Genomic DNA, 13,194 nt, shown 5'->3' on the forward strand with positions numbered 1-13,194 from the left:
CTTTGAAGACGGATCACCACTCTCATTCAGATGAAATTCTTTGGAGAGAACTTTATTTTCAAAGTAAGGATTTTCATCAAAATAAAAATTTATTCTGTAACCTGATTTGATATCTTCAAATTCTGTCACTTCAACTCTGGTCAAATAATGCAAAGCTTCCTCATCTTCTTCCCCAAGCAGCGCGGACACTTGTGGATGATTAACAAACGTTGTTACCCAAAAATTTGGGATTTTGGCGATCAATTCTGACCTCTTCTGGAAAAATGGTTGGCGGAGTTTGTTATATTTCTGTTCTACTTTCAATATTTCTTCACTGGCTTGTTCATTAAGTCTGTCTATTTCATTTTGTACTTCATTGATGTGTTCAATTGCTTCTTGTTGTTCTTTTTCTCCCTGGGGCAGGCCCGGCGAGGCCGCCGCTGCCACGGGTTTGGGGCCCGAAGAGAGTCGGGCCTTCCCGGTCAGAGGGGTGAGCGAAGGCTGGCGCTTGGGAGTCATGACCCCGCAGGCCCGCCGCGGAGCAGGGGTCCCCTGCTGCCGCCAGAAACCACGCGGGACCAGATATCTCTTAAATGTGAGATTTAATCCTTTTATCTTCCATGGCCATTGGGTACTGTCTCAAACAAACTGGCCTTTCCTATTATTTCTGGGGAACGTGAATTACAGGGCATAGAGAAAACAGTATTTTCCCATTTGCAAATGGGCCACTGGCTGGGTAACTACTGACAAATCTGTATAAGCAATCTATGGAAAGTTTAACAGGATTTCTCCTTATATTGGCAGTTAACATGGGTTTCCTCAGACTGAGAGGGAAGACACATGACCACTTCAATCTGAAACTTCCTCTGATTCCATCATAAACACTTTCTTTTTCAAGAAGATTAATTTCTTAACAGTAATAATCAACCCGATCTTCTTATATGTCTGATAAATCATAGTCCAGCCTTTTCCCTGGTATCTGGGCCCATGGGACATGAATCTGCTGCCTTCACTAGACTGCACTCTCCTGTAGGGCAGTGGTCACGGCCTCCCTCTGCCACACGCTGGCACATATGTGCTCACCCCATGACTACTTGGCAGGCACCACCTTGGGTGCCAATGAGCTAAATCCAACTTGCTAATTGTTAGCTCAGGTGATAGGAAAGGCCTGGTAATGCTCACATGATGCTGCTGACTGCAGTGCTCCAGGAGCTGCTCCTAGGTGCTGCTCTCAGGGTGGCAGTGTTGGTGTCTCCTGGTGCCATGGGCACTGGTAAGGCCAGGCCTGGGGAAAGAAGGTCAGCCTGTGCCATGTGCAGGTGTGGCTGGAGCTGCCTCTGTGGTGGAACTGTGGACTGGAGGTGAGAGTGCTGTGAGCGGAGCTTCTGTGGACTCAGCCCGTGGCAGCACCCCTCAGCCAGTCCTTCTCTGCAGGGTAATTTCTGGGACTATGCATATGACTCTGTCTTTGCCACATATCTCTGGTTACCATGTGTTTCTAGGTACTGGGGATAAAGAAGAGAATTATAAGTGTCCCATATCTTCTAATTACTATAGTGTTGTGACAGATTTTAAGTCCTGACTAAACCCTCTAGCATCAGAGCTCTGACTAGCCACATGCCACAGATAATAAAGGTCCAGCAACTAAGATTGCACACAATAAAAATTAAGCCCAGGTCCTATTAGCATGGTCTGCTTGGGTGTGAATCCTATCTCAATGCCTGTGAGCGGTCTGCAGCTAGTTTCTTTCTGCCTATGGGAGTGATAATACCACCTTACATGGAAGATAACCAAGTTGGGCTCTTGATATCAAATATCAAAATTAACTTAGAATGGAGCAAAGACCTAAACAACAATTTCTTGGATATGACACCAACAGAACAGAAAAGAGAAATCATTAGTTGGTTTCACCAAATAAATCGTATACCAAAAGACACCACTAATCAAATGCACAGGTGACCTGTACTTTGGGAAAAAGTACTTGCAAATTGTTATCAGGTAAGGGATTGACATCCAGAATATTTAAGAACTACAACTGAACAACAAAAGCCAATTTAAAAATTAGCAAAGGGTTTGCAAATATATTTTCCCCAAAAGATACCCAAATACCCAGTAAGTACATGAAAAGATGCTTAGTGTCACTTATCACTAAGAAAATGCAAATCAAACCTGCAATATTATTTAGTACCAGTTTTTAGTTGACTGTGATGGCACATGCCTATAATCCCAGCATTCAGAGGAGATGAGGCAGGAGGTTTGCAAGTTTGAACCCAGCTAAATCTTATCTAAAAATAAAAAAGGACTGGGCATGTAGGCTGCTGTGAAGGGCCTATATTTGATTCCAAGTAATGCAAAGCAAACAAAATAAAAACAAAAACACAGCCTCTTTTGGTAAGAATATGAAGAAATTGGAAGTCATAACAGTTGTGGAAAACTGTGGTTATTACTGAAAACATTAAAAATAGAATGACCATATATCTCCCAACTCATTTCTGGGTAGATCCATAAAAGAATGAAGGCGGAAACATGACAGATGCTGGGTGTAGTGATGCACACCTGTTAGTCCAGCACTTGGAAGTCTGAGGCAGGAGGATTGCTGGGAGTTTAAGACCAACTCAGGCCACATAGTAAGTTTAAAGTCAGTTTGGGCTGCATAGTAAGACTCTCTGAGGGGGGGAAAAAGAAGAAGAAACATGAACAGCCTCATGTTTACAGGGCAGTATTCATAAAGACACAGTGTGAAAGCAGGCCATGTATTTATCAACAGGTGAATGGGTAAACAATGGCATAGTACGGCTCAACTTTGAAGGCACTGTGCTGAATGAGAAAGCAAAGCACAGAAGGGCGAATGCCATGTTCCACTCAGATGAGGTATTTAGGGGAGTCACATTCAGAGATGGAAAGCAGAGAGGTACACATCAGGGGCAGGGGCAGAGGAAGCAGAGCAGCAGTGTTTAATGCATACAGAATTTGAGTTTTGTAAGACAAAAAAATTCTGGAAATGGATGGTGGTGATAATTATACAAAAATGTGGATGTACCATATGTCCCTGAGCTGGGCACTTAAAATGGTGAAAATGATAAATTTGATGCTATGTATATTTTACCACAATAAAAAAGCACTTAGCTCCTAAAGTTGCTGTGAAGATTTAAGTGGATTAATGAAGTAACGTGATTAGTGGTACAAGTGCTAGATAAATGTTATCCGTGAGCATATATATTGTTTATCTGTTATTTATACAAGGGAACTGTTGGATGTAGACCAAGTCTAGAAAAACAAGTTTCCTGCATCATATATATAATGCGCTATGAAAATATTGTCTACAACCAGATTGACTTCAGTGAAAATCTGACTTGCTTTCTTAGAATTGTAAAGGGTCAGTTAGAGGAATGTGTTAAAGACTCTGGCCATCCCCAACACTTTTGTGCTGTGGGGAATCAGATGCGGGGCCTTGGGCATACTGGTCAATCACAATACCACTGAACTATACCCCTAGCCCCAGATCTATTCATTTCAAGTACTGTTAAAGCTGAAGAGATGCTTTCTCTCTCTGTGGCATGTAGAGTCATCAAATTCAGACCCTCTAGGTACCAGGAACAGGGTTTTGGAATCAGTTGTCTGAGCTCCGTGGATTAAGTGTGCAACTCATTTAATGTCAAGCCCCAGGTCTCCTCCTATAACACGGAGGTAATACTAGGACCCAGCTCATTGGCTCGTGCAGACTAGTGAAATTATTATACAAGGTAGAACACGGCACAGGGCAAGTACTCAGTAAGGCTCATCTGTTACTGATACTACCTTTGAGCTCATAGGCAGGGTTGACCACATTTCTCTCTGATCTTTCCTACTTCTAGGTTTACTAATGCCTCTGAAGACAACTGTTCCAAGACAGAGCACCAGGAAAAAGCAGTACAGTCCAAGTCACTCATCCTTTCACTGCCTTGCTGCCTCCAACGCTCTGTGGACAGCGGTATCATGCTCCTCACTTCTTAGGGACACTTCGGTAGAATTGGCAAAGGGAAACTTCATCCTCCTGATCTTTGGCTCAAATGGTTACGGAGGGTGTTCTTTTTCTATACTTTTTTAATTTTGTAACAAGAGTCTGTGTTATGTTTAAGATGGAAAAATAGGCTTGGTTCAAGTATGTATTCACTTTTTTTTTTTTTTTTTTTAATTTGATGACATGCCTTCAGGGGTTAGATATTGGCAGAAAACAGCAAGCAAAGAGTTAAGTGTCTTGAGTATTAGGATGAGGGGGAGAAAGTGGGCAGCATAAGGAGGGTGGACCTGTGAAATAAAGCTGTGAAATAAAGCTGACAATATTTTTAAATGTAACTAGGTTATAAGGAAAATGGCGGTAGCAGGGCAACCTAGTTTGAATTCTTCAATGGCGATGTAAATACTGTTTATCTCTTGAAGGAATAAAATTGAATTTTAGGCCTGGCCAGATAGCTGAGAGGACTAAAGCGCCTGCTTAGGCAAAATGCAGGAACCAAGGTTGGATCCCTGGCATGCTGTGCTGGCCCAGCCCCTGGGGTGCTCTGAGACTGAGACTGAGACTGGGTGTGGTGGTGCACATCTGTAATCCCAGCACTTAGGAGGCTGAAAACAGGAGGATCACTAGGAGTCTGATCTGTGTAGTGAGACCTTGTAGACCCTCTGCTAAGTACATAAAATAATAATAATAATAATAATAATAATAATAACCCTAAGGAAAAGTGTGGTTATTGGGGGGCTCATTTTACAACTCCCACAAATTTAAGAAATGCCAGGTGAGTGCTATGTACCCCTTCTGCCCTGCAACACCCTTAGACTGCAGCACCACTGGCTAGCTTGCCCTCCTCACCCTCTCACCAGGACCTCTGAGGCTGACTGATTGACTATCTTATTCAAAGCCATAGGCTTATTTCATCTTAAAAATTCCAGGGCTTGAGACTGGGCGTGGTGGCGCGCGCCTGTAATCCCAGCTCTTGGGAGTTGTAAACAGGTGGACTACTATGAGTCTGATCTAGTAGTGAGACTCTGAACACCCTGTAGACCCTCCCCTAAAATACAAAAAATTAAAAAAAAAATAAAGGCTTAAAATAAATTTTAAAAAATAATAATTCCAGAGCTTTAGGAAACAATGTCTGTTTGAAAGAAATGCATAAATAAATCTAAGATTTATAGTTCCATCATTGATGGTTTGGCCCCAAGTAAAAATTTGGTGTATATCTTTCTAAAAATTTACAATTGGGGCTGGTGAGATGGCTCAGTGGTCTAAAGCACCTACTTAGAACAAGTTTAGCAAAGCACAGGGACCGCGGTTCAATCCCCCAGCACCACATGCCAGCCAGCCCCGCCCCCTGGTGGGCTGAGCTGGCCACACACACATACACACACACACACAAATAAATAAACAAAATTTAAAAAAAAAATTTACAATTAATTTAAAATTTTTTAAAAATTATATCAGCAAAGCAATGCATTTTACACTGCCTGGTCTGCAATTCTGGTGCACTGATTTGCTTGGCTATATAATCTTGAGAAAATTAATCAAACTCTCTGTGCTTTAGTTTTCTCATCTTTAAAATAATGTAATAGGTTCACATCTACACCATGATTGTCTGAAAGCATAAGTGAGTTATACTTGGAAAATACTTAGTGTCAGGAACACAGTAAATACTCAGAAAATGTTAATGAACATTCGTATTTTTCTTTATCACTTACGTATATAAGTACTTTTTTGTAACCTGTCATTTATTTATTTATTTATTTATTTATTTTTGTGTGTGGTTTCTTTTTTGAGATAGGATCTCACTGTGTAGTTCATGCTGATTTGAACTCATTTATATAGCCCAGACTGGCTTTGAACTCACAGCAATCTTCCTAAGCTTTCCAAGTGCTAGGATCACAGGTGTGTGTCACTGTACCTGACATTGTAACCTGCTTTTAGAAAACAATATTAGCAGAAACCTTTCTTTTCAATGAACTAAGAGAAACTAGCTGTATAACTATCTTAACTATCCTGTGCATAAATGTTTTTTTCTATTTCCCTTTCTTTCTATCTTGTACTCTGAGTAACTACTACAAAGACAACAATATTCAATGTATTAATTATTGTAACTCTCCTATTTACTTGTTTTGAAACTTTTTTTTCCTCTTTAAAGAAGAAACAGCTGAGCTAAGTATGGGAGAAAATTTCAACAACTCAGAGATCTAAGTGAATAGCATTGGTAATCGTAATTTTATAGTAATTATTATTCTATAAATATCATTATACAATTCAGGCTTTCTTTACATATTATATTTAAATTGGAAAAGGTGGAAAATAAATTATTTCAATTAAATTACATGAATTCTAAGAAAAAAGATATTGTGAATATTGTTCATTTTATTTATGACAAATACATTATTTCTTTTTTATTACTTCTTACTTAACCCAAATTTATTACATGATTGTACTGATTTGTTTAATCAATACACCATTGTAGAACATGCATTGTTTTCTCTGCTTTTCATAGCAATAAATAATACCGTAGTTAACATTTTATGCAGTATTTGGGCATATCTCTGCCTATTTCCTAGGACAAGTTCTAAAAATAGAATGCTGAATCAAAAGGTATCAACCCTTTTCAGGTTTTCTTCCAAAATACCTTCCAGAAATGTCACATGACTTTGTGCTCCTAGGGCATAGATGGCTATTTCCCCATAACCTGAATGCCCTGGCTGTCACGATTTTGAAAGTTTCTTGAGATCTGAAGTCTTCCTAGTCAGATGGTACTCTCTGCTCTCCAAAGCTCTACTCTGCTGAAGTATTTATTTCTTTCATCCCAAGTCCTTTGCAGTTGCTTCCTTACCACTTTTAATCTATTGTTTTCTAGTCTAAAATTCCCATCTTATTACTATTCTGAACCTTTTTGGATTTCTCCATACCATTTCCCTTCTACCCATTTGGAGTTAGACTAGAGTATTCTGTATTTCACAGATGTGAACTGTAAGTTTAATAATGAATACCAGGAGACAGGAACGTGGTTTTTTCCCCATTGAACCCATATCTAACCTAAAATGAAGTTGTCTTCAAATGGATTTACCTACTTTATAATTAGTAAGATTCCTTTTGCCCAAAGCATGAAGCCATGTGAATATGCACCTAGAAGCTTAGCAACTGTTCTTACTCCGAGTAACAGTAAGTTACTCTATGTAACAATCAGTGTTCAATCAGAAAAACAGGAACAACTCGAAATATTCAAACTCAAAAGGAATTTATCTTAGGGGATTGGTTACACAAATGATTGGTGAGCTCAGAAGTCAAACAGATATTGAGACAATGTTGAGGTCAATAACACTGGCAAGTTCAGTCACGAGCCTATTGACAGAGGTCTGGGTAATTGTATATAGCTGTTGTCAATCCCTTGTGACACTGTGTAGAGCAGAAGGGTATAGTGGGGATCTCAAAGTGAGTGGGCCAAGGCCAGGCACAGTGCTTTCTGGAACTCTTTCAGGCCCAGAGATAGTAGGACACAGTGCAAGCCATGCTAGCCCCAAAGAGGCTGGAAGCCTCAGGTTTGAATCCTGGCTCTGACATTGGTTGACTTTTTGGCCTAGGGCACGTCAGGTAACCCCTTTGACCTTCAGTTTCCTCATCTATAAAGGAGTCAAAAAGATGATAGTCATGAGGTCACTGTGAGGATTAAATGATAGATACAACCATTACAGTAAACATTTGACAACGGTTGGTTTCCTCTTTCATCCAAGAATTTATTGTTTCAAGACATGTACAATCAGGCATTTATCTGATCAAGGTCATCAAGCCCCTCCATTTTGAAAGAAAGGAAAGGGAGAAATGGAGTCTTTCTTTTTGGAAGCTCTTCTAGGGTGGGGATAGGTGATAAAGAGGCCAATAATAATAATGGGAGACAATCTAAGAACACATTCATTTCACAACATTTCTGGAAATTATTTAGATACAGTCTATGCTCTGGAGGAGACATTATCCCATAAGAGATGTCAGATAGCTGGAGGTGAGTCTCAAGGCATGATGGTATGGGAATATTTGCAAAGGAGGGAGGTGTGGGATAGCTCTGCCAGGGAACTGGGAGAAGACCTTAGTGAGGAGACCTTAGTGAAGGATGGGTAAGAGTCATCCAGCTGTAGAAATGTAGGTAAGAGTGTAGAGTCATCAGAAGGTGTGGGGTGGAGGACCAATCACATGGCAGGTGTGTCTTAGGGACCTGTGGTTGAAATGGTGGTGAGAACAAGTGAGAGATATGGCTAGGCATGGGAGAGAAAGCCTGTGTGTGAAGGGCTGAGAGTCGGAGGCTAGTGATTTTATTAATTATCAGAGACTTTTAAACTAGGGAGCAATCTTCCATCTCTAATCTAGAACTTGACAAAGTGACACATCTTCCCAGGCTGTCTTATGGCCTCAGTCAAAGGTCTAATGAATGCAGTTATATGTAACAGGCACCATTGGTTCATTTTACAAGAATTGGAAGCTGGGCATGATGGTGTACACCCATAATCTCAGCACCCGGGAACCTGAGGCAGGAGGATTGTTGCAAGTTTGTTCCAAGTTTGAGACCAGCTTGCTCTACAAAGCCTGCTCTCAAGGCCAGCCTGAACTGCAGAGTGAGACATTGTCTCAAAAAGACCAAAGAGGGGGGAGGGGTCAGGGAGATGGCTCAGTGGAATAAGCGCTTCCCTGGCAAGCACAAGAGCCTGAGTTCAATCCCCAGTTTTGCACCCCTCCCCCCCAAAAAAAAGTATGAATCAAAAAATGCACAATGGTTTTCTCTTAATATTAAATACAGAGTAGAGGGCTGGGGATATAGCTCAGTGGCATAATCACCTGTCTGGCAAGTGCAAGGTCCTGAGTTTGATCTCTGGTATTGAGAAAAAAAAAAAAAAATCCAGAGTGGAAAAAGTCAGTAACTTGTCCTGAAAGCACTGCAGGGCTTAAGGCAAATATTTAAAATGTTCTTCTCCATTCCACAAAGCCAGAAAAGCATTAGAGGTGGGACGATGATACTTGTGGCATTGAGACAGGATTTCAAGGTTTCTGATGAAATGTCTGTCTGGGTGTTGAAAAAGACTGTGTGACTATATGTGTAAGGAAAATTCAGAATGATGATAGCAGACCTTTTATGCTTTCAGGGCCCTTTCACATGTATTAGCTCACATAAGCCTCATGGCAATCATACGTGGCAGACAGGGCTGAGCACAATCCCATGGTAGAGATGGACAGTTGGAGGTCTGAAGGATTCATAACTTCCTTTGGGTCCAGGAAGTTATACCCAAAGCTTCAAATGGTTGTATGGACACACAGGCTGGGACCTTTCCTCAAACTGAGACACCGCTCTGCCTACCTGCTTTCTTCCATAGGCCAGGATGGCTTCTTTGAGATCTTGAAGTGTGTGTAGCTCAAGATCCAGCCTTTCCTTGGGCGCCTTGGGGCGGGAGGGGTCTTTTCTCTTCTCCCTGGGAGTCCATGCTGGGATGGCCAGGCCTTCTGAGTAAAGGATCAGAGCTCCCTTTCTAGTGCTGAATGTCTTGGGAAGAAAAAGGTTCCAGGAGTGCTGGTCAGCACTGTCTTCTTCCTGAGGTCTGCTGACTAGGACATAGTCTTCTGGGGACTTCCAGTTCAAATAATCCTGCAACAAAAGAAAACTACATTGACAGAGCCATTGTAGAAGATCTTTCTATGGCAAATACTTCTCAGGCAGTGTTTGGAAACTTTTTTAATTACTGATTTGCTTTGAATTGTTTGTGTGAAATTATGAAATGCAATTATTTTTCTTAGCAACTGGCTTTTCTCTCTAAATCTCAAAATTAGTAGAAACCAGGGCATAGTTCTCTTTTATTCCATATAATTTTCAGGAGAGCCATTCCAGTCTGGAGGCTTATGTGGGGTAGAGTGTAGGTTACAGGCCAGTGAAAGTGTCCAGGGATACAAGTAAGTAGTCAGAATTGTCAAGGGCAGCAGATAACTTTGAAATCGGATCTGGACTAGCTGGCAGTTAAATAGGAGAAAACCCTTCCAACCCACTAGCACTTCAGCTGTACACAGGAAGAATTCTATACATTCCAGATGCTGTGTAACATGACCTTATTTGGCTATTTAGGAGCCTATAAAGTAGTTAGATATCTTGTAAGTAAGTACCATTGGCCATAGAGGCCCTTTGAAATTTTATATGTCTTTTAACACAGTAGAGGTCAAATATCAGAACAATGGAAATCTCTGTATGACCCAAAAATATGAAAGAATCCTCGATGGATTTCGTACTCCTGGCAGAATTCAAGAAGTAAAATTCCAGTACAATAAGGGAATTTTGCCACCTCTTTAAAATCCAAAGTGAAATTTTTTTTGGCCTATATTAAATATGAATCCCCTGGGTTGAATTCCAGAAAGTTCAAGGAAGCCATTGAAATGGCAAGAACACACACAGCATTTCACCACAGAGCAGGACTTCTAAAAGCCAAACAACCGTTGGCTTGCCTAGGACCCAGGTGGGAATTCTGGTTGTGAAACAAATCATCCAAATTCCAGACCATCTGGATTCTCTTTCAGTCTAAAGCAAAGGGGGCTGAAAGTGTGGGTACAAGAGAAGGAAGGGGGACACAGTGGCAGTCCTGGGGTGTCAGGAGAACTACATTCTTACCTTGAAAGAGGAGAGAGGACCCCCACCGTCTCACAAAATGGCCTGCCACACACACCTGGTTCACCTCCAAGTGGAAAGATAGACCATTCCTCCCCACCCTGAAACCATGCATTTTTTGAGTTGTAAGACTCACCTCTGGTTCAAAATAGACCTCCAACTTCTGTTTGCTCTGGACCAGCTTCCCGTGGCCCCGGCTCAGGAGAGAGAGGTTGAACATAGTTTCCTCTCTGACCACCCCTTCTCAAGGGCAGTTCATCTTAGTTTTGAAGGCTGAAAACTGGCCACACCTCGGGATTTCCAAAGCTCCACAGAAACCCAAGAAGCCCACAAACACTGAGCCTTTTATTAAATACATTTTCCCCTCTTACAGCAGCTGCTTAGTAACAACCAGCCACACAGTTTGGACAGTATGCATCTTTGTAGAGAGGAAAACAAACTGCATGGCCAGTCTGCTCGAGCCCCTGCCTGTCTATGCTCAGGGCAGCCTTCCTCAGCTTCTGCCAGAGCCCTTGTTGTCCCTCAGTCCTGGTTGCTCTGTTACTGCGCCACCCCCTGTGCTGCTACAGCTCTGGGCCTGCACTGTCCTCCTCACTGGGAGTCCAGGTTGTTTCCTGGTTGCTATGGCAGCACAGGGAAATGAAGTCCCTAGCCCCAGAAAGCATAGTGCAGACTTCCCAGGCAACAGGGTCATTCAGGGCTGAGATGTGTAGGTGTTTGTCTGTTGGACACTGCAGGCTGAGATCTGAAGTCCTGGTTGCAGGGGTGTCAACTAACCATTCACCAACTGTGGAAGTCATCTAGGTCACCTTCAGCCACTTGTGACATTTTCCTGAGCTGTGAACCCGTATCCTTTGAATGGCACACAGGGCCTCACTCTGACAGTGACTGCCTTGCAGAGTGCACGGGAGACCCTGGGGGCTCCCAGGTTCCGTTGCCTGCGTGGTTCTCAACTGTGTAGCTCCATCACTAGCAGGAAGTACTTTGGAATTGTGGGTGGGGCATTTTGGTTGTCACAGCGCTGTTGGCCTCTGGGATACAAAATGCTGTGCAGGGTGGGAGACTGTCCTGTCTACTGCATTATCCCACCAGAATGCCAGTGGAACTGCCTTTGAGAAACACTGCCCTGGCCTGAGCTTGTTGGATTCCCGTTGGTGCTAATACTGTGAGGAGCCTGAGAGAAGAGGGGCAGGGAACAAAAAGACCCTTGATGTAGTTACTGCCTTGGTGTGAACAGGCTGCCCTGTTGTCTGTGAGCTTGTGGGAGTGCCCCCTGCTGGACTGAATGCAGAAACACAACAGGCTGCAAGTCCGCTCAACTTTCCTGTATCCCTGGGGCAGCCTCCCCCTAGGCAGCGGCACATACTAGAATAGTAGTAAGAGGATATGCTGTGAGGCAAGTTTGGTGCACTGTGAGGCATCAGGACAGAGAAGACAGAGGCTAAAACCATAAAGATATGACACACCTCTAGACTATTATAAAAAAAAAAACCTAAAGCTAAAACTAACAAGTGTTGGTGAGGAAATGGAAAAATTAGAACCCCTGTACACTGCTGTTGAGAGTATTAAATGGGGCACCTCTGTAGAAAATGGAAAGTGTCCACTCTCCCCTTATTAATTTATATGATCTAATACTTCTACTTCTGAGGGTATGCCAAAACAGTGAAAGCACAATCTCAGATACATGTACACTCTATATTCAGAGTAACATTATTCATAAAAGTCAAACCAAACCAAGTGTCCACTTGGTCAAATAAAATGTGGCATATACCTACAATACAACATCATTCAGACTTAAAAAGAAGAAAAATTGAGATACAAGCTACCACGTGGGTGACACTTAAAGGCACTGTGCTATGTGAAACAAGCCGATCACAAATGGACACCTGTTATGTGACTTCACTTGTGAGAGGGACCAAGAGTGGTCACATTCACAGAGACAGAAGATAGAATGGAAAAACAAGGTGGAAATGTTGTGGCTGGGGTGTGGAGGAAAGAAAAGGTACACTGTTTAATGGGTACAGAGTTCAAGTTGGAAGGTCAAAATGTTCTGGAGATAAATTCACAACACAAGGTGAATGTATTTAATACCAATGAACTATAAACTTAAAAATGTTTAATGTGGTAAATTTATGGGATGCATATTTTATTACAAAAAATGTTTAAAAGTATACAGTTGCCTCCTCATGAAGGTGGCATAGAGTCCTGCAAACAGAATTAGAAATGGTTCATCAGGTTGTTCTCTCCCTTTCCCTTCATCAGCCCTTCTTAGTACAAAAAGAGACCTTCACAGAAATGTTCTGAAGCTGGAAATTGTGGCACATGCCTGTAATACCAACACTCTGGAAGGAGCAGGAGGATCACAAGTCTGAGCCTAGCTTCGGCAACTTGGTGGTTTAGCAAGACTCTGTCTCAAAACAAAAAAAATTAAAATGCTGGAGACATAGCTCAATGTTAAGCCCAGGGTTTAACTGCTAGTCCTGAAAACAAACATATTCTGTGATTACTCCATGAGACATCTCTGTACTCAAGGGGACATAGTCCCTGAAAGTTGAAGAGGCAACTATGACTGGAGGTG

The 13,194-nt window shown here is 42.0% G+C and overlaps 2 protein-coding genes across 5 annotated transcripts in view; both read right to left on the reverse strand.

Moving 5' to 3' along the window:
• LOC105741561 (protein SET-like) lies at window positions 1–498 on the reverse strand (the record flags this gene model as incomplete). The annotated part of the gene is made up of 1 exon (XM_012513670.1): window positions 1–498. A coding segment is annotated over exon 1 (498 nt), but the record flags the coding sequence as incomplete, so codon positions are not given.
• Kiaa2012 (KIAA2012 ortholog) overlaps window positions 1–11,125 on the reverse strand; it is a 126,945-nt gene extending 115,820 nt beyond the window's left edge. For all 4 annotated transcript variants that reach the window (XM_023710014.1, XM_023710016.1, XM_023710015.1 and 1 more), the window contains exons 1-2: window positions 10,753–11,125; window positions 9,327–9,611 (exon numbers count right to left, since the gene is read on the reverse strand). In XM_023710014.1, the coding sequence (XP_023565782.1) occupies window positions 9,327–9,611; window positions 10,753–10,836 (369 nt within the window). In that variant the 5' untranslated portion in view covers window positions 10,837–11,125. The remainder of the gene's footprint in view (window positions 1–9,326; window positions 9,612–10,752) is intronic.
• Between the last annotated feature and the right edge of the window lie 2,069 nt (window positions 11,126–13,194).

Source organism: Octodon degus, unplaced genomic scaffold (assembly GCF_000260255.1).
Source record: "Octodon degus isolate 3935 unplaced genomic scaffold, OctDeg1.0 scaffold00016, whole genome shotgun sequence".
NCBI classification, from domain to species: domain Eukaryota; kingdom Metazoa; phylum Chordata; class Mammalia; order Rodentia; family Octodontidae; genus Octodon; species Octodon degus.